Genomic DNA, 24,234 nt, shown 5'->3' with positions numbered 1-24,234 from the left:
GCCAACGTAGTTCTGTTTCAACAAGCCTGACATGTCCTCGAGGATCAGCCCAACATGACAACAGCTTCCTTTGTTCGTGGCAATCTATACACCACCACAACTGCTCAGAGCAAAACAACTGCGAAATTGTTCTGATTTAGTAACCTCCACGTAAGGCACAGACGTATGCCTCTCTTGTGACTGTACTCTTTAACAGACTCTACAATTATGAAAGCCAAGATTACTTCCAACATGAACCACCTTCAGATTTTAGGAACGCCAAACAGTCGCAGGCTCTCAGCATGGAGCATATGCTCCAGCTCATCAGCCCAGAGATCCTGATGGCAACAATCACAGTAATTTTACAGTTACGGAAAAGAAATCTTTGCATACTCCACCGTTTTCCACATTACTGCACTCATCTTACTGCCAGTTTCTAACCAGGACCTGTCAGAGTACTGCCATAAAACAGGTGGGATGTTATGTCCCTGGTGTAGGCCGCTGAGCTCTCCTGCTCCACGCCTGGACCAGCCAGAGGGGACTGGGCCCAGGTGCCACAAGATGGACACGCACTGCTGCCAGGCGTCTCGCTGTGCTCGTGTCCAGCCACCCGACAGCCCCTCGGGAGCCCCACCAGGCACATGGAGATGCTGGGCATGGGCACACAACCCCTGTGCTCTTAGTAGCCAGCAGCTCCTGTCAGGGAATGGGAAACACAGGATGAGCCCTGGATGTATGGCAGTGCTGGCACAGGAGAAGGCCTCTGAGCAGGAGCTTGCTAAGAACACATTGAGCCATTTTGGGGTATCCCTGAAGCAGAGCTACCTGAAGGTCACCTCAGCACTGACTGGGGCAAGGACCAGCCCCTCCTCGCCTCCTCCAGGCTTTGGGCAGCCTCCCCATGTCCCTTCCTACACAGGGCTGTCAGGCCAGCGCTGCAGGGACTTGCAGCAGTTACCTGTCCTCTCAGTGTGCACTGCGAAGTGCCTTCTCACTGCCACCGGGCACGCTGTGGGCAATCATGGGCAGCCAGGCCCTCTCCAGTGCCCAAGGCTCACCTCACAGCCGGCACCCACACCCTCTGTTTGCCACGGAGAGCAAACAGCAGCGGTACGCTCTGTCCTGAGGCCCCAGGAGCTGTAGCTTCCAAGGAAGTCAGTCCAAGGGACGGTTACAAGACTTATCTGCAAAGATAGCATAAATGTCTATGCAGGTCTAAAGTCACTGAGTTTAAACTGGGTGTGAATTAAACTTATCTCAGTATGCTCTGCAACTTGAGCCAACATGAACACGACCTGCCTGCTGCACTTCAGCCTTCCTCCTCGTCAGTGCCAGGAGCCAAAGGCAGCCCAGGCATTTTGGTCACTGGGAGCACGAGCAGCCAGCGGTCACGCTTCCCTCCTAAAGGCTCCAACATCAATGTTAACACAACCACACTTCAGGCACTTAATAAATTACGGCTTTTGCCACCATCTTACATACTGAACTAGAAAAATAGGAATAAAAAGACTGTACCTGTAGTGTAGATAAAAGATCCATACTGTACAGCTAACACATAGCACCCTGTGTACAACCACACGACACAAAACACAGAGCTAAAAATGTCATGCCAAAGTGGCCATTTCAGTAAGAATTTCTTCAAAACACTGTCTGTGGCTGGTATCTTTTATTGAATGCACACACTGTTTCAAAACCCTCTCATAAACACGAGCCCCCACCAGCACCCTCAGGACTCTGGAGCCCAGCTAGGGCTTTACCCACTTTCCCAAACAAAGGCGAGCTCTGCTGTTCAAATTACTCCCTCAGGGACACATTGTACAACCCCTCCGACTTCATTTTACTTCTTCAGTAATACCACTGCAAACACACTGAATGCTAATAATAAATAAATTATTCAAATATTCTGTCTCCACAGAGGCAGCACGTGAATCATCTTCCTGAAAGGAAACTCCTGAAGAGACTGTCAGGTACCCTTCACGTGTTGGGGGGGAGCCAATTTAAATAATAATGCAATCTGAATGAAAAGTGATTTATCGTAACAAGATAGCAGCTTTGCTTTTAATTCAATAGGTTGACTGAAGTCAAGTCATTAGCAAATGCAGAGCATGGCTGTTAGCACTGCTTCAATAAGGGTGGGACAGGTCCTTGGAGAAGCAAAATTTGTAAAGACAACAAGGTGAGGTCAAAACGTTTGGTGCTCTTCTGATGAAAGCAGTAAGCTTGTGAACTCAGCTGGACACTCAAAACCCCCAGATCTTTACAAAACAGTCATTTATGGAGTTAAAAATCAATTTCCAGATGTTCCTTTAAAAGTAAGGAGACTGACTGAAACTTCAAGAGAAAAGTCTAAAATACAGTTTTTGCTAGCAAAAGCTAACAAACAGCGCTGTTGCTTTTCACAGTTATGTTCCTCCCTTTTTAAGGCTATCCCATTAGTGGAGCATCAAAATATGATACAGAGGCAGTATTTTGTAGACTGACAGCTCTGTGCAGTGAGAAGCATTACTATCATCATCCACGTTTCACAGAGCAGAAAATCAAGGAATTATAACCCCGAAGCAAAAAAAAAAAAAAAAAAAAGAGTAGTTATTTTTGGGGAACATGAGATTCCCAAATCTGTGTTAGGAAATGACTGTTCAGTTAGACTGGGGCATAAGAGTCTCACCCAAGGCTGTACTATAGATCAGACACTTGCTGACTTCTCTTACTGACTGCTTGTGCAGTGGAACGAGCAGACGAAATGAATTTCCACCTCCACAAGAAGCCCACTGTGCCTGCAGTGGCCCTCTGCTATTTGCTGGTGGATGCTGACCCACGCATCCCAGTTTTTCACAGCATCAGAGGGAGAATGTGGGCACATGCATGCACACTGGCACCTCCTCTGTGAGCCTGTTGCCAGCTCCCATCCTGAAGGCACAGAGAACAACTCCCCCCACACCACTCTGGAGGAAAGACCAAGGAGAGTGTGTTGGCAATACATCTCCAACCGGTCCCTACTTCTGCTGTATTTGTACTTCAGTGTCACTACAAACACCAAAAGCAGGCTGAACATCTTGATTTATAAGAGTGGACAATTCTAATTTAGCCTTTATAAGGGAAACCAGTAACAGTTGCACCCCTTCTCCCTCCTCCCTGCTGGCTTATTTCCACCTCCGCAAGTCCTTCTATTAATAGCCAATACTTGGAAATGTGAAGTCCCAAATCTGCTCTCTCATTTCTTACAATCAATCACTCAGCAGACAATGGATTAAGTGGACTGGTTGCTCATGTCAAGGATTCTCATGCTTATTAAAGGAAAACATCTCTGTATGAATATGTGCCTGTTCATAAATGAGCTGGCTCCCATCTTTAACACAGGGCTTCCCAGGCCTCGTTTGTACACTTATTGCACAAAATAAACTTTATAAATAAGAGATACAGCTCTTTTTGCTCTCTCAAGTTAATTTTATTTCTTATCCAAGAATAAAGAGAGCTGTGGGCTTTGCCATTCTCCAGAACATCTCATGTTATGGTCAGCTGCCAGATGGTAGTACATTAAAATGTGAAATCCACCATCTCGGCCTGAGGGCATCACGGGCCAGTACCTTGCCTGCAGAAGTAGTGTCCGGAGTCTCCACATCCACTCTGCAACAAATTCCAGTCAGTGTCTCCTACCAGTCTTGGTGACTGATACCTGACCCTGTGAAGGCAGAGTCATCCATCTCCTTCCTGCATCATCTTCCTCCTTCCTCCTTCTCACAGGCAGTGCCTGCCACCTCCAGCTACAGCAGGGGCAGCTGAACCAGGGTAGATTATGCCCACGTGGTCAGAAGCACCCGTGAGAGATGGATGTGCCTTATAAAACGCCTCCTCAGAGTAGAGGCTGAGCCATCCCCATGTGAGCATCCTATCTCTTCCTCTGTTCTAGAGAATGAAGATGCCTGTTCCCCAGGGCTGATGGTACAGAGGAAACAAAGCAATGTGTGAGCTTCATGAAAGACAATCGCTCATTTCTAAGGCTTCCCCAGCCAGCTGGGACCAGAGGCTGTGCAAGACTCCTCACTCCTCCTCTCCCATGCTCTGCAAGTGGGAGGGGATTTTTGCCAATCTTATTTTCCCCTTTTATCAAGGGAATCGTGACTTTAAAAGAAAGCTGGGCAGTCTAAAGTCAGTTCACTAAATGCAGCCCAAATGCGAGTCCAGGTCTGCAAGAAACATTTTTCACATCTCTGGGGTAAGAGTTCATACCTTTAACATCTGCAGGCAGCACATTTAAACTGCACTGATCATCAGCAAAGCAAGAGGAGGAGCTTGCCCAGAGAAGAAAGCAGACCGTAGACAGAGATCATGGCTGTACCTCTGGCTGACCAGGAACTGCTGGAAGCAGTAATCCCAGCTGGACTATCCAATCACACCGAAGAGGACCATCTCCATCTTTAGCTACAACCACAATAGCAGCCAGATGACCCAGGCTCATTTTCCTTCCCTGGAAGGCAAAGAATCACTCACCATGCTATCACAAGGGCCTTCTTCTGTTGGCCTTGGACAACAAGCTCAGAATGCTTACCTAAGAACCCCATTATGCCTGGCAGACTTGCACTTGCCTTAAAACAAGGGGAAGACACTATGTTTTGTCAGTGCTGTCCTGTCAGTTGTGGGGCTCCTGCATCTTCTGGGGCAGCTTTCACAGCTCCTACACTCCTGCTTCAGTCCCCACTGGAGCAGGAACAGCATACACAAATCTCTGTTTTCACAGTAGAGTGCTCTGTTTTCTTGCCAGCTGTAATTATACCCACAAGCACCATCTACGTACACTTCCTTGAAACTCAAGACCGAATAAATTCAGTACAAGAAGGCATAGTAATATGTTGCACTTAGTTTTATTGAAGTGTGAGGGCAAATAAAACACAAAGAAGTGTAGAACTTCCATTTTTTTTTTGTTTTGTTTTTGTTTTAAAGTTTTATCTTTAAGAAACAAAACAGAACACTTCCACAGTCCAGTTATATCTTACAGGTGGTACATGGCAGCTGAGATTTATGTATGACTGCTGCTAAAAGTTAATTGGAAGATGTATTTCTAATTTATTCAGGGAGAATGACAGAAATATCGTGAACGAAACTTGTATTATTGCAACTGATTTGTGAGCAACTGCATCCTCAAGACATTATCATAAGCTTAATACTTGAGACCTGTGCAGAAGAAACAACACAGACTTTCTTTGGACACAACGCATTTGTTTCAAAGCCTTGAAGTCAATGTGTCCCCACCTATCTCACCCAGCACAAGGTCCTGAAGAGTTTTCTATACGTCCACTTTAAAGACTTTTTCCTGCCATGTATTTTATTAAATGAAAATGCATGTGAGAAGACAGCTGAAAACAGAAAGAAAGAGAAAAAAAAAACACAAACACAGTGGGAACAAAGTCTCTCAATACAGAAGGTGTATTAAGTAACGATTTTGAAACAAACAATACAATATGTACAATACTGAGTTACAGACACCTACGTAGCAAAGGCAATGCAGTAAGAGCAGAACACTGTATTTCTGTCCTGGGAATTCTGAAGGCTAGAACACAGCAATCTCCTTGAATATAAAAATTAATTTTGAGAGAAGGTATCCAAACTTGGTAAGGCTGAAGGTCCTACCCATTCACATTCTGAATGGGATTTCATTATAAAGCCGAAGAGTACGAGGATATAAGGTGCAATCCTCACCTAGTAGAAGGAGCTCAACATTTTAAAAAGCACCTGTGTAAGTGACTTACTCAACATGAAAATTAAATTTATCATTTGTTTTAATCACAAAGTTAATGCTAGGAGCCACAGTACCATGATCCCCCAAAAAAGAAACTGAGGTAGCCATCTTGTCTCTAATAAAATGATAGGCAAAAGGAATACAGCATATATATTTTAGGAGGTAAGTTCAAAATTCTTCAACAAAGTACAAGCAAAGACAGAAAGGAACAGAGAATTAATCCCACTCATGACAAAGACATTAAGGACATAGAATAGCTACAATGAATTTTAACTTCCTTTTCTCTTCCTCTGCTATTTTGAGGTACACAGATAACTGGTTTCTCAGTTGCTCTTTCTCTGGAGAGGTAAGTTAAATGCTTTACAATGGTTAAGATTACTTTGCCAAACAGTTCAGGTATAAAATGAATGGAAACCAGGAGCGCTTGCTAGTCTTTCTTGGCTCAGAGAAGTACTACTTACATCGCAAAATTTTTTCTTCTTCATTCCCCAAACCAAAAAAGAACATTATCTTTAACAACTCAGGAGAAATGAGGTGTGACAAGTGCACACAAATATTACATTTACTAAAATTTCAGAACCATTCAGTATTATTGTCTGAAACACACACTGCACATTGTTTTCACATATTCATTCAGCAAAATATTCATCAAGTAAAGACACTTTAAAATCTTTTTGTTACCTGAACTTTTGCCAATTACATGGCAGTGTTAAAACTAGCAACAGATGTTTGAATCAATTTTTCATTCCCTCATTTGAATTAAGCTGGATATAGGCACTGGCAGACGGCACTTAAGATGGTCATGTAAGATAGGACTTGATAAACCTCTCCACCCCCTCACCTCCAACCTCCCTGCAGCTGCTAGCATTCCTCCACACAGGTCTTGTGGAAAAGACAGAAGCAGCAAAGAGGTGGATGCACTATTTCCATGCAACCTGCTGAAGCCTGTGCATGAAAGAGCTCATTGTCGGGAAAAACAAAAGGAAGAAAGGAAGAAAGAAAGGCTTTGTTATTCTGTTGACTTAAAATCAAAACCAGTAAATGTTAGAAGATAGCCTTAAAAAGTTTTTCTTCACACTCTCATCCTTCAAACCTCATTGCTGGATCGTGTATATTACAGTTCAATTTGGCTGGCTTTTCCTCTTGTAATAGCAACACAGAGTGCCAACTGAGTTAAAGGTCTGTTAGGCTTTGTTAGCTCCTTGAAAAGGCAGTCATCTCTCTCTTTTTCTCTATTTCTTTAATATGAAGACTTTTTTTGTGTTTTGTTTGATTAATTTTTTTAGCCCCCTGACCCTCCCCCCCCTTAACTGGAAGCCAGAGGAGGGCAGAGGAGAAGAGAGTGGAGAACAGTGCACTTTTCTTTATTGGCAGATGGTTTTAAGCAACAGCCAAGGCAGGGAGGACTACAAAATAGCTGTTCTTAGCTTCTGGATACCTTGCATGAAAGGAAGACATAAAATATTTACACCATACAGACTTGACAGAATATTTTACATTCCATAAACTAAATTACAAAAAGCTTTATATGTGCAGGTAAATGCTTAAAAACTGAACTCTTGAACAAATGAAAACGAATCAAGCCTGTCTATTCACAACAGTGACAAAAACAACAACAACATTCCAAGACTGCAAAGACAGCAGATCTACCCTACTGAGACCAAATTCAATCGCTGCCAAACTCTACAATTTATATTGTCTCTGACTGTTAAGAAATAATCTAAATGCCTTAATGCATTTAAAATGTGTATGAACAAATCTCAGCAAGATAAAAGAAGGATGCAAACTGTCGTATGTGCAAGGAATGAGTTGAAAAATATCGTCAGGTAAACTATGGATGTTGGATTATGTTGGTGGGTTGTAGGTGAGCACAACTGCCTGCCAATTATTCACTTGTGGATCTAGTTGTGAGTAAGGCTTCAACCAAGCTAATTTGTGTAAATGTTCTGGAGGATGTTACACAGCACTTTCAGCCAAAACAAAAAGTCGTAAAACTCTTGGTACTATGTGAATGAACACAAAACTAAGACACTTCATGGACAACTGCTTGCAAAGACCATGAAATCATCTTAAATGACGTAAGTTACTCCTGCACCATACACAAACGTATAGTTTGGGGATACATCTTTCTGTGCTTCCCTTAAGAATGACAGCAGTTCTATGTGCACAACAGCAGAAATGTAAATACATTTAGCAGTCAACAATGATTGCAAAAAGTCTGCGAAGATAGACTGAAAATCTTCACATATCAAAACTGCAAACCTGTTCATATTGTCCATCTCAAGTAAATAAGATATTTCAAGTTCCTCTATGAAGACAAGCACCCTTAAACACTGTTTACCAGCTACAGCTCTGCTACCTACCTTTGGGTACACTTAGGTATCAGCACAATTAGGGAGCAAAATAAAGGACATCTCACAAAGAACAACCCTGCTTCATCTGCACAGCTAAAATCAGTGTTACTGGAACATTTTGTTCTAGGCACACTTTATTCCACACATAGGGAAAAAAACACTTTTTCTTAATTTACTGTAAGCAAATTAATAATCTGAGAAAAGAAAAAAGCAGCAACTTTTATAGACTACACTCACTTTATGCAGTACATCGTCATTTTCAAGGCACCAGATGCGCAATAAAGGAAACAGATTAAAGGAAACAAAAACACTTGGTTACTTCTTGCCCAGTGAATATTACAAAAGCTGTGCAATTTGCAAGACAAGGTATTTGTTAAGCAGAACAGTTACTCCAAGATGTAGCATCCATCACCTACCTTGTAGAAGGGCTCCATTTCTCTTGAAAAAGGTGCTTCCTGGCCAAATGGGTGGACCTGATGTGCTAAAGGTAATAAGAAATAAGTGTAAAGAAAATCTCATTTACATTAAATAATCGTAAATTACTATTTATATGAATGCTATTTAGTTTTTAAAGCTAATGCTACTTCATGGCATTTTTGCCTTCAAGCAAGTCTCAAATCTCACTTTAAAAATAGGTTAATTTGATTCAAGATGCATTCTCTTCACAAGAAGAACAACTCCTCAGCACAGAACACACCCACACTCTCATTTAGAGGGAGAGAGAAAAAAGCAATTTGGCATAAATAATAATATAAAAAATGCAAATCAATGTCAAAAATATTTACTGAATTCTCAGTACAGCAGAATATATGCCTTTTTTTCGAAGCCATCTGCTAAAAACCCAAACACTTAATGGGTTTTACTCAGTCATAACAACCCACCATTCCAGCTAAAGTACTAACACGAAGAAACCTTGGCCAAGCACCACCCAGCTCCTGTACCTACACAAGACTACATCCACCAGTGCGCCCTATGTGAAGAGATTCACTCACTGCACCAGGAACCATTGTGGTAAATGAGTTGTCCCATGAGCGCCAGAAGGAACCAAGCTTGGTTTTGCTATATGCACAGGCTGGTGGCCAGGGCTGCCTGCTCTCACCTTTTCAGCAGTCGTGCCGCCCATGGCAGACCCTCGGGTACCCAATGGGTCCTTCTCTGAGCTCCCAGCTTGCCTCCAGCTCCCAGCAGTGCTGCCTGGGGAGATGCATGGCCAGCACCTCTCCCGTAGCAGCCCCACTGCTCCAGAAGGGCCGCTCTCCCTTCACCACATGCCACGCATTTGGCAGAAGGATGGGTTGTTGTTCCTTAACAACAGTCTGCTCCTTAATGAAACAGGCTCCACCATAAGCCCTTTAAAGCTCTAAGACAATCATACGCGCTTCTACTACACAAGGATTTTATTGAAATAACTATCCCGAAAAAATACTAAATCAGTAATAGCTGTACGTCCGAATTCTAGCACAAATTAAAAGTGAGACTAAATAACCTTTAGTAAAATTAATGTAAGGCAACTCTGCCTTTGTAGATAATCCACCTTCCTCTTCGGATACAAGATGTGAACCAAGCCCCACACGCCATCCTTGTTCAACATTACCTTTGTCCTGTTTGGGTTGACTGCCGCTACGATGCAATGAAATGGAAAACAGATGCTGTTACATTTACAGTGTGAGCAAAGTTTTGATAAAATGCCACATATAAAAGAAAAAAACGAATACCTACTTTTACAATTATTCTGCAGAGACTCTTGTGCTAACATATAAAACTTCACTGTGTGCCTTATTTAAATAAAGTGTTAAAATACAGACCATAAAAGGATTCAAGGCAATTACACGAGTAATAAAAGCCTTCAATACTCCTGAACAAAAAGGGGAGTTGAGAGACACAGAGACCAAAATGACCAAAAAGAAGTTAAGTAGGTCTACATTCATAAGTGCTCGAGTGCACTGGGGCATGCACTTGTCTGAATACACACGCTCACTTCATACGGCTTAATATAACCAATTGTTTGCATTTCCTATAGCAAGCGCCAGCTCCTTGAGTGCAGCTCCTCAGCTCACATGAAGGTCAAGGGCTGTTGAGGGCATTCACACTCCTGTCAGACAGGCTCGCTGCTTTGTATGGCGGCACAGCCCAGGCCAACCTGTAGGACAGGAGCCATGAGGCTGCGAGGGGAAAGCCACAGTGCAGCCCTCACACTGCACTGCATTGCTGCCAAAGGAATTGGGATCCGCACTGTGGCAGCTCCAGGCATCCCAAAAACCCAAGGAAAAAGGTGGAACTGAGAGATGGAGCTGTAGCAAAATGGCACTGCCGGGCTGCTGTATGCTTCTGTCTGGGTGAGAGAGGGCTTTTATACAGGGAAGAGAGGGAAAAACTTATATATTTGAATAGACAAAGTGTCTCCACTAAAGAAACAAAGCAATAGTGATTTATCTTATTTTCCAACTTGAATAAAAGCCCAAGGCTCTCATAAAAAACTCCATCTGATTCAGCACAAACCCACAAGAACTGAGAAAATTAACTGTGCCTTCCCAGGGAAGGAAGCTAAAGAATTCAAGCATGTAAATAATGTACCACAGCGCCCGGTCAAGCCTTTCAAACAACAAACTTCTGTGCTTGTGGGGCTTTGCTGGAGCTTAGTTAAGCCTGATCAGTATTGGAGAAATTGTCTTTCTGTTCCCAAACTTTTCCCTGTGAAGTCTCAGATGGTATTAATTATTAAAACATGTTTCAAGTTAAGAAATGAGAGAGTTAAACTATCTCTCACTTTAAAGTGTTCAGAAGCTGCTTCTCCCAGCTCCAGATTAGGAAACCATTTTTAAAAGTTCATTCTTCTAAAGACCATCTATAATAAAAAAAACATTTGGCCCATCTCAGGCATTTTCTCAAAGGAATCGTTTCTTCAGTTTAGTCTGTAACAGACTGGAGAACAGCGACTGGTTCTCCTATAAAACAAAAATAGGAAATCTGTTTTATGAACTAGCATTTGTAATCAATACATGTTGTAAGATTAATGTTTATGCAATTAGAATTATTAACAGCAGAGTTTTTCCCTACACTTATGAATTAAACACACTGACTAAGGTCAAATTTCGTTTCCAATAAATCCCCACACAACTACTGAAGAGAAGTAGAAGCTAGTTTGAGCTCTTGTATCACTCACTGTGAGAACACTTATGACCTGCTATATCGCTGTCACGCACAGGTCTGGTTTGACTTAACCTCCCAGCAGCAGACAAGCACAGAGTACTTTTTCTGGGCTTGGATCACCAGTAAAGAGCTGAAATTGAAAATGAACGTCTTAAAAGAACACTAACAAGCACAGTTTATGGATAAGAAGATCTGAAAACCTCAACAGTTACCTGTCAAGGACCACTGGTTTGATTTGCAGAAAGCATGGTCATTTCTAGCATACCCTTAGCCAAAGGGATATCCAGAGTGCAACAGTATTTGTTGCAAACTCATCAAATTTGTGGCACATACACCAAGTGACAAGTGGGACTGGATTTCCCTGGGAGCCAGCTTTTCTGACACGGCTGGCAGGAAACTTCACTATGCAGGGCCCTGGGCATGGGAAACTGCCTGACTAAGGAGGGGTAGCAGGGATCTTTTGGAAGGAAGGCTTTTCCCCAGGAAAATGCTGCTTTGCTGAAATCTAAAACATTCCATAGGAATGTGTGGATTTGGACACCGCAGTGCTGGAAGCCAGAGCTGTGGGACAGCCACCATGGCGTCCTGGTGGCCGGCCAGCCCCAGTGGCCACCCCATGGCTGAACCCCCTTCAATTACTGCTACCAAAACGCATGCCACGCATTTTACAAGGTCTTTAAAAGGTGCACAGGCTTCAAGAGACTTTAAAAAAAGGAAATGTAAAGCCTTTGTCTTCTGGAATTCACATCAGAGCAAGGAGACTGCAGTTCCTAAAGCCAAGCGCTAAAACAAACAAAAAAAAAAAGCCAGGGGCTTTCGCAGTTGCAGTATTTCGCAACTATGCCAAAAACTCTCACAGGCCTCTTTGTCAGAAAGGCCTGATTAATAGATTTAGAAAACCCAAACAACTGAAAATTCAAAACAAACTCAATTGTGTGGGCCGGCACACCACAATTAAGGGCTGATGAAAACAGAGAGGAAAGGCAGCAAACAGAGGCCAATGACTGTGTTACCAACATGGCCAGGGGCTGAGGGCAGGCAGGAGGATGCAGGCAGGGGGGAAACAACCAACCTGCCCAGCAGATCCCCCACAGAGGGGTTCCCAAGCCACCAGGGCTGGACACTTGGGAGGGGGATGAAGGATGAACGGTGCCAGCTGTGAGCTGAGAGCTGCTGTACGCAGGGCACCTGCACCAGGCACGCAGCAGCAAACACATGTGGGACTGCAGATGGGCTGCAGCAACACGGGTTGCTGCGTCCAGCCACTACCAGCGGCCAACACGATGGGCAAGGGCAGCGGTGACAACTGATCGAAGCACCTCAACTCCTCCAGGCAAAGGCCCTGGTTTTGTGAAGAGCTGGGGCAGGAAGAAATGCAGCTCTTCACCTCAGGACCAGCATGGACAGCTCCCAGTCATAGGAGGAGTGGAAAGGAAAGCACCAACTCCTGGTGACTGCTGCCCTCACCCCAGGGCCGGTAGCGTTTTTCAGGACAGTGATATAATGAACTCCAGGAGCTGCAGCTGTTGGGTGAAAGGACCAGAGGCATCGCTGCCCCATGCTGCAGGACCACTCTCACCAGCCCATTCCACAGCGAAAAATTCCTCACCCACACCTCCAACAAGCAGTAAATAACTGAAGGAAACATCCAGAAGGACATCAAAACTGGAAACTGTAAACCACCTTGTCAAAGAGCAACCAGCGGAGCATCTTGTGGGTAGAGAAACCCACCTCCAGAAGTTTCTGGAAATCAACAGCAACATCACCATTTTTACATTCAAAGGTGTGAAGGTGACAATAACAATAGGTGCTTTTATTTGGCTGCAGTCCATGAAACCCTGCATCGAGTGGTAGCAGGGAATGGTGCTTCTGAAAAGTACGCTCAGCTCCTGAGGTAAGTGGGACATAGCCTGCTGCCAGAAGGTACTAATGGATGCCCAACTAAGCTGGAAGACTGCAATTTTTACTGCTCCTTCAGAAATAATTTGGAATGGGGTGGTAACTAAGAAAAAACTTTGGTAGCATATTTGCTGGGAATGTGGTATCCTTCGATGCTGGAAGATGAACAGTACATCTTTAGGCCAGCCACCCCAGGTCCTCAAGCGAGAAACAGCTGGAGCATGGCGGGAGGCCTGGAGCAAGTGTGCAGCCTTAACTCGGGGCAGCTGCCACCACACACTGGCTGAGGACTCCTCCAGCGCTGCTGAGCCCAACACTGCTCAGATCCATCTGCCACCAACCGTGCTCGGCTCTCTGGCCTTGACCTGAGCGCCACTGCCGGGCCTCCCGGCCTAGCATAACATGGCGGCCGCACCGCCAGGCACCTGCCCATGGTACCACAGCTACACTAACAAAATTGGTCACTTGCACTACAGATCTGGAGCAATATGGAGGCATTTATATACTGCTGCACCTCTAGCACATGCGTTTTGTTAACAAGGAGAAAAAAAAAAAACAAAAAACAAAAAACACACACAATCCCTGCCAGCAGTTTGCTGGCAGTTAATATCACAATTAGCTATCACCTAGCAACAGTCAAGCAAGCTTCCTCTCAAATCAAAGGATAAAAAAAAAAAAAAAAAAAAGCTCTACTAAATTGGCTAATGACAATACATAAAAAATATCTGGAAGGTACGTGTTAAGGTATTTCCTGATTTTAATGAAATCTGATTACTTCAGAGATTTTAAAAATACAAAACCATTACTCTATCTTCTCAGATTTTCCATAACTGACACAACATTATTCTTAAAGAGATTTATGAATTCACAATACTAGTTTCTAATTTATGAAGACTGATCTAATATTCTGGTAATGCTTCTCTTTCCTCTGCAGTTCGGGCTTTTATTGTCTCTCAGTATCTCTCACTTACTGCGACACGGGGGATGGAGACTTTAAGCTCCTGGATGGAGTCTTTCCTGGTTTCTCTAGGGTGCCTAACACATTTTTGGGCAAGTAATATCATTCTGATCTCCTGCACACTCTAAGTGAGTTTTCTATATGTCATGACTGCCAGAGGGATTACATCTAAATTTTTATTAAAGACAAAAGGAAAGTTGCACACGAAAGCTATTCATGAACAGAACACCAGAAAAAAACTGTGGAAAAAAAAAGTGGAAAGTTGACCAGATCTTTGTATTCTCCAAATAGCCAAAGCCATTCTCTGTCTCCACTTAAAAGAAGAAATTATACAAGTAAATAAATAGAAAGGGAAAGAGATTGGGATTTAAAAAACAAACAAACAAAAAAAAACAACAACAATAAAAAAAACAACACTCTTATTTCCAGAATTTGGGATAAAAATGGTGATTCCTATTCTCAAGAAAAACATGGCCATGTGTCCTTCAGAGCCCATCAATGACTCAACTGTGGTGTTTAAAAGACCGTTCTCACTGCCTAAGTAATATATGAAGCCTTCTTGTCCCCTGGTGAGACGCTGTAGCGTTCAGCAAGAATTTCAGTCTTTGCCAAGCGCTGAATATATACTTGTGGACAACAATGAAGGAATTGTTCTTTAAATAAATTTTACAAATCCTTTTTTCTATGGAGTTGTTTCAAAAGAAATGGCTATTTGAAGTATGACACATGGAGAAAATGCAAACTTGCCACTAATCTGCTTTTAAATGTTTTAACATTTATTGTGAGCACATTATAATTCTAGGCTGAACACTGAAATAGGAAAAAGTCCATATATAGCTGGAAGTTTATGGTGAGACAACTGCCCCACATTACTTTTAATTAAAAAAGATTTGTCTCCAGTGGGAATCAGGAGATGTTGGCTATCAGCCTCAAATTCTCATTCTGCCTCTACCAGTGAATCACACTGTGACTGCAGGCAAGTCACTTCTTCCTTCCTCAGCTTCATTTTTGTTCTTTTGTGGTAAGAACAGGAATACGCTCTTACTGACATAGTCTACATATCTCTGGGAGGAATAAAGAATCGTTAAGTAACAACACATCAGATGAGGAAAAAGTGTTTTGAAGCACATACAGTTAGAGTAGGAACACCACAGTACACTTCTACTAGAGGACAGGTTGTTACTTTTCCTGATTTTGAAGGAAGGAAAAACATCGCAGGTCACTTCACACACTGTAGTGCTGTCTCTCCTTAATCCACAGCTGTTATTACCTGGTTCCTAGGCTATATATCACTGGATGAAAAACTGGTGCTAGTCGGGCTGGGGGCACTTCAGAGTTGTCTGAACTTGCTTGTGTGCTACGAGGCACATCTGTGCCAGCTCCTGCAGGCACCACAGGCCAGTCCTGTGGTGCCCAGATGAGCAGACGATCCCATCTAGGGCTGGCCAGCAGCCTTGAAGACCAGAGGGCTGTGGCCTCTTTTGGACTGTAGCAGCATCAAATGCTGACCTGATGAGCTGGGAGAAGTTTGGCTCTCTTCTGTTCTACAAAATTAGAAATGGAGCACTCCAGTTTGCTGATGATAGCCTCTGTTGCAAAACAAGTGAGGGGGAAGAAGAGCTTCATTTCAGTTTTGTTTTTACTTGAGTAGAATTGGAAGAAGGAAGTCTTTAATCTCAGATTCAAGAAAATAAAGCAAGTCCTAACAATTTCCTATACCTAGGCACACCTTAACTTTCAACTTGATGTAAACAAAGAGTCTACTCTGATAGTTAATGCTAAAAAAACAAAGCTTTGGAGAACTTTGATGCTGAGCACCTGGTTCACCATAAGCCACCACAGAACAGCAGAGCCACCAGCTAGGCACAGTGCTGTAAAGTTGTACCAAAACCAGGGTTTCTCTCAAACTGAAACCCATCAACAATTTAAAAAGCCCAAAGTGACCCAATTTACTTCTGCTACTCCAGTGCTGAATTCTCCATTTATTCCTTCTGCAGCAGTCCAGGAAGCTCTGCTGGTACACTTGGCTGGGTCTCACAAACACTTTCTGCACAATGCTCCCGCTACATTTCTAACCATGGCCCATCAGCCTTCAGATAAACGATATGCACGTCTCTGCTGGAAATCCATTAGGGAGAACACGTTGCTGGTTAAAGACACTGATGTACCGTGAACATGCACGAAGTTATAAACATACACGTACACAACAGAGCAAATCTGATCTCTGACAAAACAGAAATGGCAAAAAGGAAGACGAGGTCTTCAAGTTGCCTCCCTCCCCAAAATGTTTCATGTCACTTGCTGAAATTCTTATTTATCTGGTGTGGTGTGACTCCTCATTTCATGAATCTCAGTACCAGCAAGACTCAAAGCCAAGCGTGACCCGCAGGCTGCTGCCAATATGCACTCCCCCTCTCTATTGCTTGCTTAAAGCCAAGGCGCTTACCAGCTAAAATTTTCCATACTTGGTTTTTCTCATTAATCTTGAATGAATGTGGTTCAGATGATTCAGAACTAATCTGGCTTCTGGAATTACAGAAGCAGAGGACAAAACGAATGTTTAACCTCTCCCCTGGAACGTTTAACCTCTCCCAGATGCTGAGGGTATTTTTCCCTGGGAAGCTTAATGTGCTCACAGGCTCAGCAGCACTGCACGCCCCTCTGCAGAGGGGACTTGCAAGTACTGGGTACAACACACTGATGCATACATCACTAAGTTAAGGCAAACACGAAAATGCGATGATGATAATAAAACAGAAGCCAGATACTCACGTATTTGGAGAGTCCCAATTACATTTTTTGATTCTATCACTTCACACACATCGGCAACAAGAGCCCTGCATTCAATGGTCCCAGAATCTTGCTACCCACAAAGAGATCAGTGCCTGAGGATTGTACTGCATGGTGTGAAAGGTGCTTAAAAGGTGAAGGATACACAGTTTGTGTGTGCATCTATCATCAGCACAGAAGTGTAATATATAAAGATCTAGTTATTGTTAGAGTTACAGTTTTAGAAATGAACTGCTAAGGCATTAAAAAAAAAAAAAAAAAAAAAAAAAAACAAGAAGTATCAAAATCTGTCTGGTTTCACTCATTCACAATGCTCAGTTTGAAGAATCCAGAGCTTTATCCTTGGGCTGGGGAAGGGACAGACCAACACACACACCATAAGGCTACAGCACCTGACGGTGGGCTGTTCCACCCCACAGACTGGGTCTACAGATCCATCAGAAGAGAAAAGAGGTCTACAATCTACCAGAAGAGGAAAGAGAAGACTGTATTTTTTGCATTCAGAGGGATTCTCAAAACCTCCACTAAACTGATCCTCCTACCCACAGAACTACAGAGTTACCAGTTCCATGCACAGAAAGGAAAACGTACCCTCAGAGGTGATAAGGTACCCCCAAAAGTACCAGCAAGCCTGAGGCAGCCCAGGACCAGTCTGTGGACACCCCACCTCTGGCTTCAGGCTGCTCTGTGCTGCCCTACGAAGGCTCCTTATCACCAGCTGGTCATGTTTGCACCCATGAGAGCTCAACGCTTCCCATAAATGGATCCCACATGCTTCAGGTCGGACACAGAAGAAATTAAAACATTAATTAAAATTATCACATGCTCACCACCGTGCAGTAAATTTAAACCAAGTGGCACCAGTCTGACCGAATTCAGTCCTATCAGTCCAACCCGATCAGGAGAAGATGGGAATTATCCTTTTATTCCAGAAAAGCCTCAAATTTAAGGGCTGGGGGAGGTGAGACCTCACACGTAGTTCTACTCCCTCTTTGCAGCCTCTTTCAAGATGAAGAACCAGAACTGATCTCTGGTGAGGAGCTGTAGGTGATCTGTGCTTCTCAGGTCTCCACTCACTATCCCGCTCTCCATCCTCCACCAGACCAGCACTCAGTTACTTCTACACCAGCAATAGCCACAGTACCCAGCTCCCAGTATCTTCTACAGGAGATTTTCAAAGCAGAGCTAAGAAATAATGAATTTCACACATTCTGTACATCTAACTGTAAACAAATACTCAGAGGACTTTATTTTTACTCATTTTTAAATTATCTTTAGCCACTTTCATCTTAGGAGAAAAATAAACCTCACACCTGTAATGGGAAATACCATTCAGGGTGTGCCTTTATCCCTAATTCTTAGCTCTGAGAACAGCTGTTCTGCCTGTTGAGAACACCAACATTGTACTTGATAGCTTTATAATAATTTTCTCAGGTTATAGTATTACCTGCATGAATGAAGAACTTGCAAGGGGAAAGAAACACTGACCTTCCCATAATTTCTAACAAGAAGTCACCCTTCTACTTTTAAGCCAGCAATTTTTCATGTGACTGATGAAGTGGCATCCTTACCAAAAAGGAGACTACCTTTCCAGAAAGTGTCTTGTAGCATTGTTTCTTCAACAAATCTCAGCTTCCACAGTGAAACCTGTGATCTGGTCTATGCTTCCCTTCGTTTGCTGGCTGCTTCTCAGGTGTTTGTACAGAAATTGAATGTGACCTGGTAAGAAATGGCTTAAGCCCCCTGTTCTTCACTCCGGGACTTGCAGCAGACGAAGCAGAGGTATAGAAACGAAGGCTGTATGAGGAAAGGTGAAGGTGGGCAGGCAATTGTTTGTGCTTTCAGGTGCAGGTTTCTGTGAGGTACTGGTTTCTACATCTCCACTTTACCAGCTGCAACTTTATGTAGGGAAAGTTGAAAAAAATTGTTGCAAACATGAAAAAAAGCCACAAAGCTGCAAATATCTGAATTTACTATTTCTGCGTGGTATATTTAGACAGCAGTTTGGTAATAACCTTGTGTGAAAACACAGAAGCTTAGAGTTAGAGTCTAGACCACTTAATTCTCTCTTGATAAAGCTCAAGAAAGCAAAACAAGAAAACCAACATGACAGTTCAGCAACCCACTGTGCCCCTTGCTGAACAGCTCTGGTTTAACAGCCAGGAGAGGAGACCGAGAGCTCTCTCCTTGATGAGCCAGGAGGCCCTGGAAGCTCCACCTGCTTGTGGGCAACCCCAAACCAGAGGCATTTCGCTGACGACGAGCACCAAAAGCAGCTGTTAAGACGGGCATGGCTCTCTGTCAGATACTGAGCAATTCCCCTTCCAGTTGACTCAGGACCTGCCATGCGGTTGCAGAAAAAATCCTCATTAGAATTAACTAGCAAAAATATGTTCATAAGTGTATGTGCTCTCTCTCTCTCTCTCTGTAATTAATCCCTGGAGTAAAGCTGTTCCTCGGATCACCTCAAATATAGAAAATCAATGAGTTAGATTACAGGAAACAATTAATTATGGTTCACTGGGGTTTAGAAAGTGCCACTGACACCCTGACACCTCCTGATAGCATCCGTGCCCTCTAAAGCAGCAAATCACAGAAAGTAACAAACTGTGCTGTTCAAACACCAGATGACCTCAAGCTTGCTCATTCTAGTGAAATGATCCTAATCAGTCATAAAACGAACGGGACATAACCTCCTAAACATTACAGGCACGATTAATTTATAGAGCATCCGTTTACTACAACCGATTAGGCAGAAATCTTTCCTTCACGTGCTAAAGTAACTTCTGACAAGTCACGGGGGGCACTGAACAAGCCACTCCGCCACACCTTGCCAGCTGACTCTCGTGTTAGTAACCTCATTGACAGCCAAGTCCCTTTTTTCAGTCTCATTTATAGCACATCACTGCATTCTCCAGCAAACACACAGATGACTGAAAGCAAACACACACACATCGGAGAGCAGCACATCCAGCCCTTGGTAGCACCGACCCCTCAGCTACTGCCTGTGCTCTCCATCAGCCACAACCCACTGAAACACCAGCTCCTGTTCAGAAATCCCTGCACCTACAGTTGGCACCACAGAGAAACATGAAGGGATGCGGGGTTTTAGCAGAAATTGTTGTCATCTCACAGTACCCGTTGCCCTTTTCAAAGCATTTTGCTCTCCTACTTGTAAGAGGCCTTGCCATTCTCTTGTCATTGCTAACCTCTGCCTCAATGGTCTCCTCCTCCTCCGTGTTATCTCCTCTCCTGAACTGCTTTTTTACATCTTAATCTTATTTCAGAAAGTTTGTGACTAGTGTGTGCCACAAGATGCCTATAGCATCATCAACTTTACCACTGCAGCTTTATTAAGCCAATTAAACAAATCCCATGGGCAGTACGAGAGCCTGTGTTCCTTCACCAATCCCCGTTCTGTCTGCGTGGGAACTCTGGTGGTGGGCTCACCCCTCAGTCCCCTCCCCTCTTTTCTTGGAGGGACCCTACGACAGGTTTTGAAGGCTAGCCTGAGCAGGGTGGGAAGGCTTCACGCCCTTTCCTCCTGGACGAGGAGGACTGTGATTGAGTCACCATCCCTGGAGGTCTTTACCAGACGTTTAGCTGTAGAGCTCAGTGATATGGTTTAGTGGAGGACTTATTGTTAGGTCAGAGGTTGGACTCGGTGATCTTGGAGGGCTCTTCCAACCTAGATGATTCTGTGACTACACACACTGCTACTGTGCCGACAGGAGGCTGCTTGGAAGGGGAGCAGGAGCTACAGGACCTGCACCTCTGAGCAGGCCGACAAGCAGCACTGCTGCTCATCTCCGCTACGGGTGGCGAGAGGGCAACCAGTGCCGGTCTCGTGGTAACCACCAGGAAAAGTTTTTCCAAAGAAAAAAGGAGTTCAATCTGCCTCCTTCCCTTGGCTCTCCTTTCAAAGAATACAAATAAGCTTCCTGAAAAACAACAGGCCTTTTGATGAGCCAGTAGCTTTCCTCTGTTTTTGTTTGTTTGCTGGAAACACTTTGATTTTGCAGGAAGCGCTAACAAATGCGAGTGGGGATCAACTTAGCTAAAGAACCTGAAAAAGCAACGGGACACAGCTCCCCGACTCCAGCCACAAACGGGATTGTCTCACTGGCTCGAGCAAAACTGCTGAATTATTTCCGTAACAAAAGAAAGGCGCTTTTAGGTCCCATAATCTCATTTCAAATCCTTTTACCCACTCCCTACTCTTTTTGGCCTTGAAATTGCAATCCTCTTTCAGTAATCTGAGGACTAATTGGTGCCAGCACTCCAGTTCCTCTTGCCATTTTCTTCCCCCTCCCTCCCACACTATTCAGGTGCTGAAAAGGATGGCGGGCCAGGGCTCAGCGCCCCTATAATGAGTCTGTCCCTACAGAGTAACTGCTCATAATTAGCAGGAAGCATTTTGCCTTTAAACCGCACAGCGTGCGCGGCAGGGTCTCGCAGAGCCAAGGAGCCACCCCGGTGTTGCTCGAGGAGCTCCAGAGCTTGCAGGCCATCTGCACGCTGGGCACGCCGGGGGCTTCGGGGCTCAGCCAGGAGCAGCAGCGGCCCTGCGAGCTGCGTGTCGTGTTGACGGGACGGGATTTAGCTGGGGTGGTGCAAAGGCAGCCTTTGTTTGAGAAAGGTTCGAGAGCACGGGTCCCTGAATAATAATAAGCAAAGAAGAGATTTAAGCAAGCCTGCTACTTTTCAGCTAATGACTGTCTTTGCAGGTAGTGCCAGAAAGGAACAAAGACTTCTCTTACCGAGGTACTATCAGTGTTGACCGTTTCCCAGCCAGATTTGGGAGCAAAATTCGTTTTTCTGTAATTGGAAACTTCAGCCTAGCGAGGGCATTAAAAACAAACACACAAAAAAGCTGGCTCCAATGGACATTCATTTCCAGCAAACCTAGGGCTAACCTTAAGCTTTGATTCAGGAAAAATAAACCAAAGGCTTCAAAAGTTTTTAAAGCTGGCAAGATTACATTGCTGAGAGTCTGCACCTAGTTTTGGCACTGATTGTAATACAGTGCTGTGTACTGTCTGGAAGCTGGGGGACAGCAAGAAACTTGTTGTCTGATGGGATGTGCATTGCCTCCATCACACCCCCAAGGAGTGCTCCGAAGTACGAATGCAATTGCCAGGCTACATCCATACCCAGCTCACTAATACATGTCCTTAGGCAAAGAGCTACGCTGTGAAGAACCCATTAGCGTCAAAAACCAGAGGACACAGCCCAACACTCTCCTAAAGGATGAGCCCTTCGCGTGGAGCAGCAACAGAAGGTGGACTGCCAGGTGCCGAGCCTCCTGCAGAAGCCAGCGCAGGGCCACATCACCTCACTGCACTTTGGGAATCTGCCAGCGCAAAAAGGCAAGCCTGGCAGTTTCTGTGCAGAAAGGCTTACACTTGAGCACCCTCCTCACATCCATCCAGCATCGGAGTGGCACTGGGGGAAAAAGCACGAGTTGTCACTTCAAGTATCCCCTGGGGACGGTGTGGGTACACAACAACTACACAAAAAGAACTTGTGATTTATTTCCAGCCACAGAAATCGATAGCAGGCTTGCACACAAAGCTGAAGTTACTGATGATTTTCCTTCCTTGGCACCATAGCTTGAGATCAGCCGGTGTCTCAGTGGCCTATGATTTAAGCAGTATGCTCAGCTTCGTGCATACGACTACCTTCTGAATATTAGGATGCCCCATCAAAAAAGCAACCCCCAGTGTGACACCTCGCTGAGGGAATCGTGCTCCACCTCAGCTGGAACAAGCGCATTTAAGTCTCATCTCCTGGAAATGCCATTTGCAGCCCTGTGCGCAGGGTCTGCTGCTGATCTCTGTTTGCCTCTGTGTCAGAAATTCAAGACAGAAAGACTCTCCTCGGGTCATCCAATTCTGCTTTCCGCCAACAGAAAACTGCTTCCTACACTCAATTTCCTAGGATTTTATTGAGTCTGCTTTTCAGCTCTCTACCAGATGGATTTCAAACCATTTCCTTTAAGAGATTAATTCAGTTTAATAAGTTCATTATTTGCGCCTGGTCAGTGACCAAGACAGGCCAGAGCCCATGTGCTTGTTTCTTCCCCACAAGCTATTAAAGAGACAAGTTTTCCATCCAGGTGTCAAAGTCTGTGCACAACAGCAATGCAGCAGGCCCAGAGAGACATCCCAGTGAAAACCGAGTTCCTGCTTCACAGAGGGATTACTGTTAGCTTGTTTGTTCCCTCCAAATCACCTCCCCTTTCTACCTTGCAGTTTGAGGACTGGAGATCAGAAGGCAGGCAGCGAGGAGCAGCCCGTGCTGCCTCTCCCCGGGTCAGAGTCCCCAGGTAGCATTTGCCCGCTTTGGTGCGGTTCAAACTCCCATGCCAGCCGAGGATTAGCGAGGAATTAAGTTACAGATTAATTAGATTAGGAATAGCCCTACTGATACTGTGTCTGAGTACAGACATAGATGCAGCAGGCTGCTAAACTGTGCCATGCGAATTAGGCTCACCGAGACTGGGGAACCTCAATGTTGGGATAAGGCTCCTCTTTCCCCAGCTGCTGCTTTACCCAGCACTGGGAAACTTCCCTGTGGCATGGAAGTGACTTGACAATACAAGTTTGCAAGTCAAGAAACCTTTAGGGCAGTTTTAGAGCACTAACCTGCCAAAATACACCGAAGTATGATGATGCTCTGTGCTCTTCTGTGCTTTGGGAGCTAGATTTGAGCATTATTTTGTTATCACAGCACTGTGCCATCCACCCAGCCTCAGGGACATTGTGGTTCAGTGGCACGTTCTCTCTGGTAGGAATGTTTTTAGAAAGCCCACATCCCTCCTTGACAAGCCCCAATCCCTTAAAAATAATCAAACAACCAGGACCCAGTTTATGATGCAGTGCCACGAGCTTCATCAGCACAGCTGAGAGGACAGCTTGCTACCGTGCAAGGGCAATGAGAGCATCTTAAAAGGACGTGGCAAAGAACAGAAAGGAAACACAAAAAGAAGAAAAAACACCACAAAAACCAACCCTCTGCTGAGCAATCAGGAGATGCTGCTCCCAGGACCATGCGGCCAAAGCCTAAGCACGTTTCTGTTGTGTTAGGTTAGCCAGAAGGCAAACTGGGCAGTAAATCCAAACAGTTCATCAGAAATGTCCCCTTAGTCTGGGGGGCTTTAACGATCAGGCACAACTCAGGGCATCCCAACCCCCACAGAACAGAGAATAGCAATGAACATGGAAATAAACAAAATGGTTCTGGTTGTTGTTGTTTGGTTGTGGGTTTTTTTGGCAGTGCCACTCAACAAATTCAGCTCCTGAACCTCTTGCTCCAGAGCTCATCGATACAGCTTGCTGCCGTGCCTCTTCAAAACAGGGTTTGGATGG

At 44.4% G+C, this 24,234-nt stretch overlaps 1 protein-coding gene across 5 annotated transcripts in view; it reads right to left on the bottom strand.

Annotated features, from left to right (window-relative positions):
* The window catches only part of FOXN3 (forkhead box N3), a 191,280-nt gene that overhangs the window by 62,580 nt on the left and 104,466 nt on the right, over positions 1 to 24,234 (bottom strand). For all 5 annotated transcript variants that reach the window (XM_082761076.1, XM_082761075.1, XM_082761078.1 and 2 more), the window contains exon 4: positions 8,484 to 8,548. In XM_082761076.1, the coding sequence (XP_082617202.1) occupies positions 8,484 to 8,548 (65 nt within the window). The remainder of the gene's footprint in view (positions 1 to 8,483; positions 8,549 to 24,234) is intronic.

This window comes from Aythya marila (assembly GCF_965140915.1).
Source record: "Aythya marila genome assembly, chromosome: 5".
Taxonomy (NCBI): domain Eukaryota; kingdom Metazoa; phylum Chordata; class Aves; order Anseriformes; family Anatidae; genus Aythya; species Aythya marila.
This window is presented reverse-complemented; position numbering and strand designations above follow the sequence as displayed.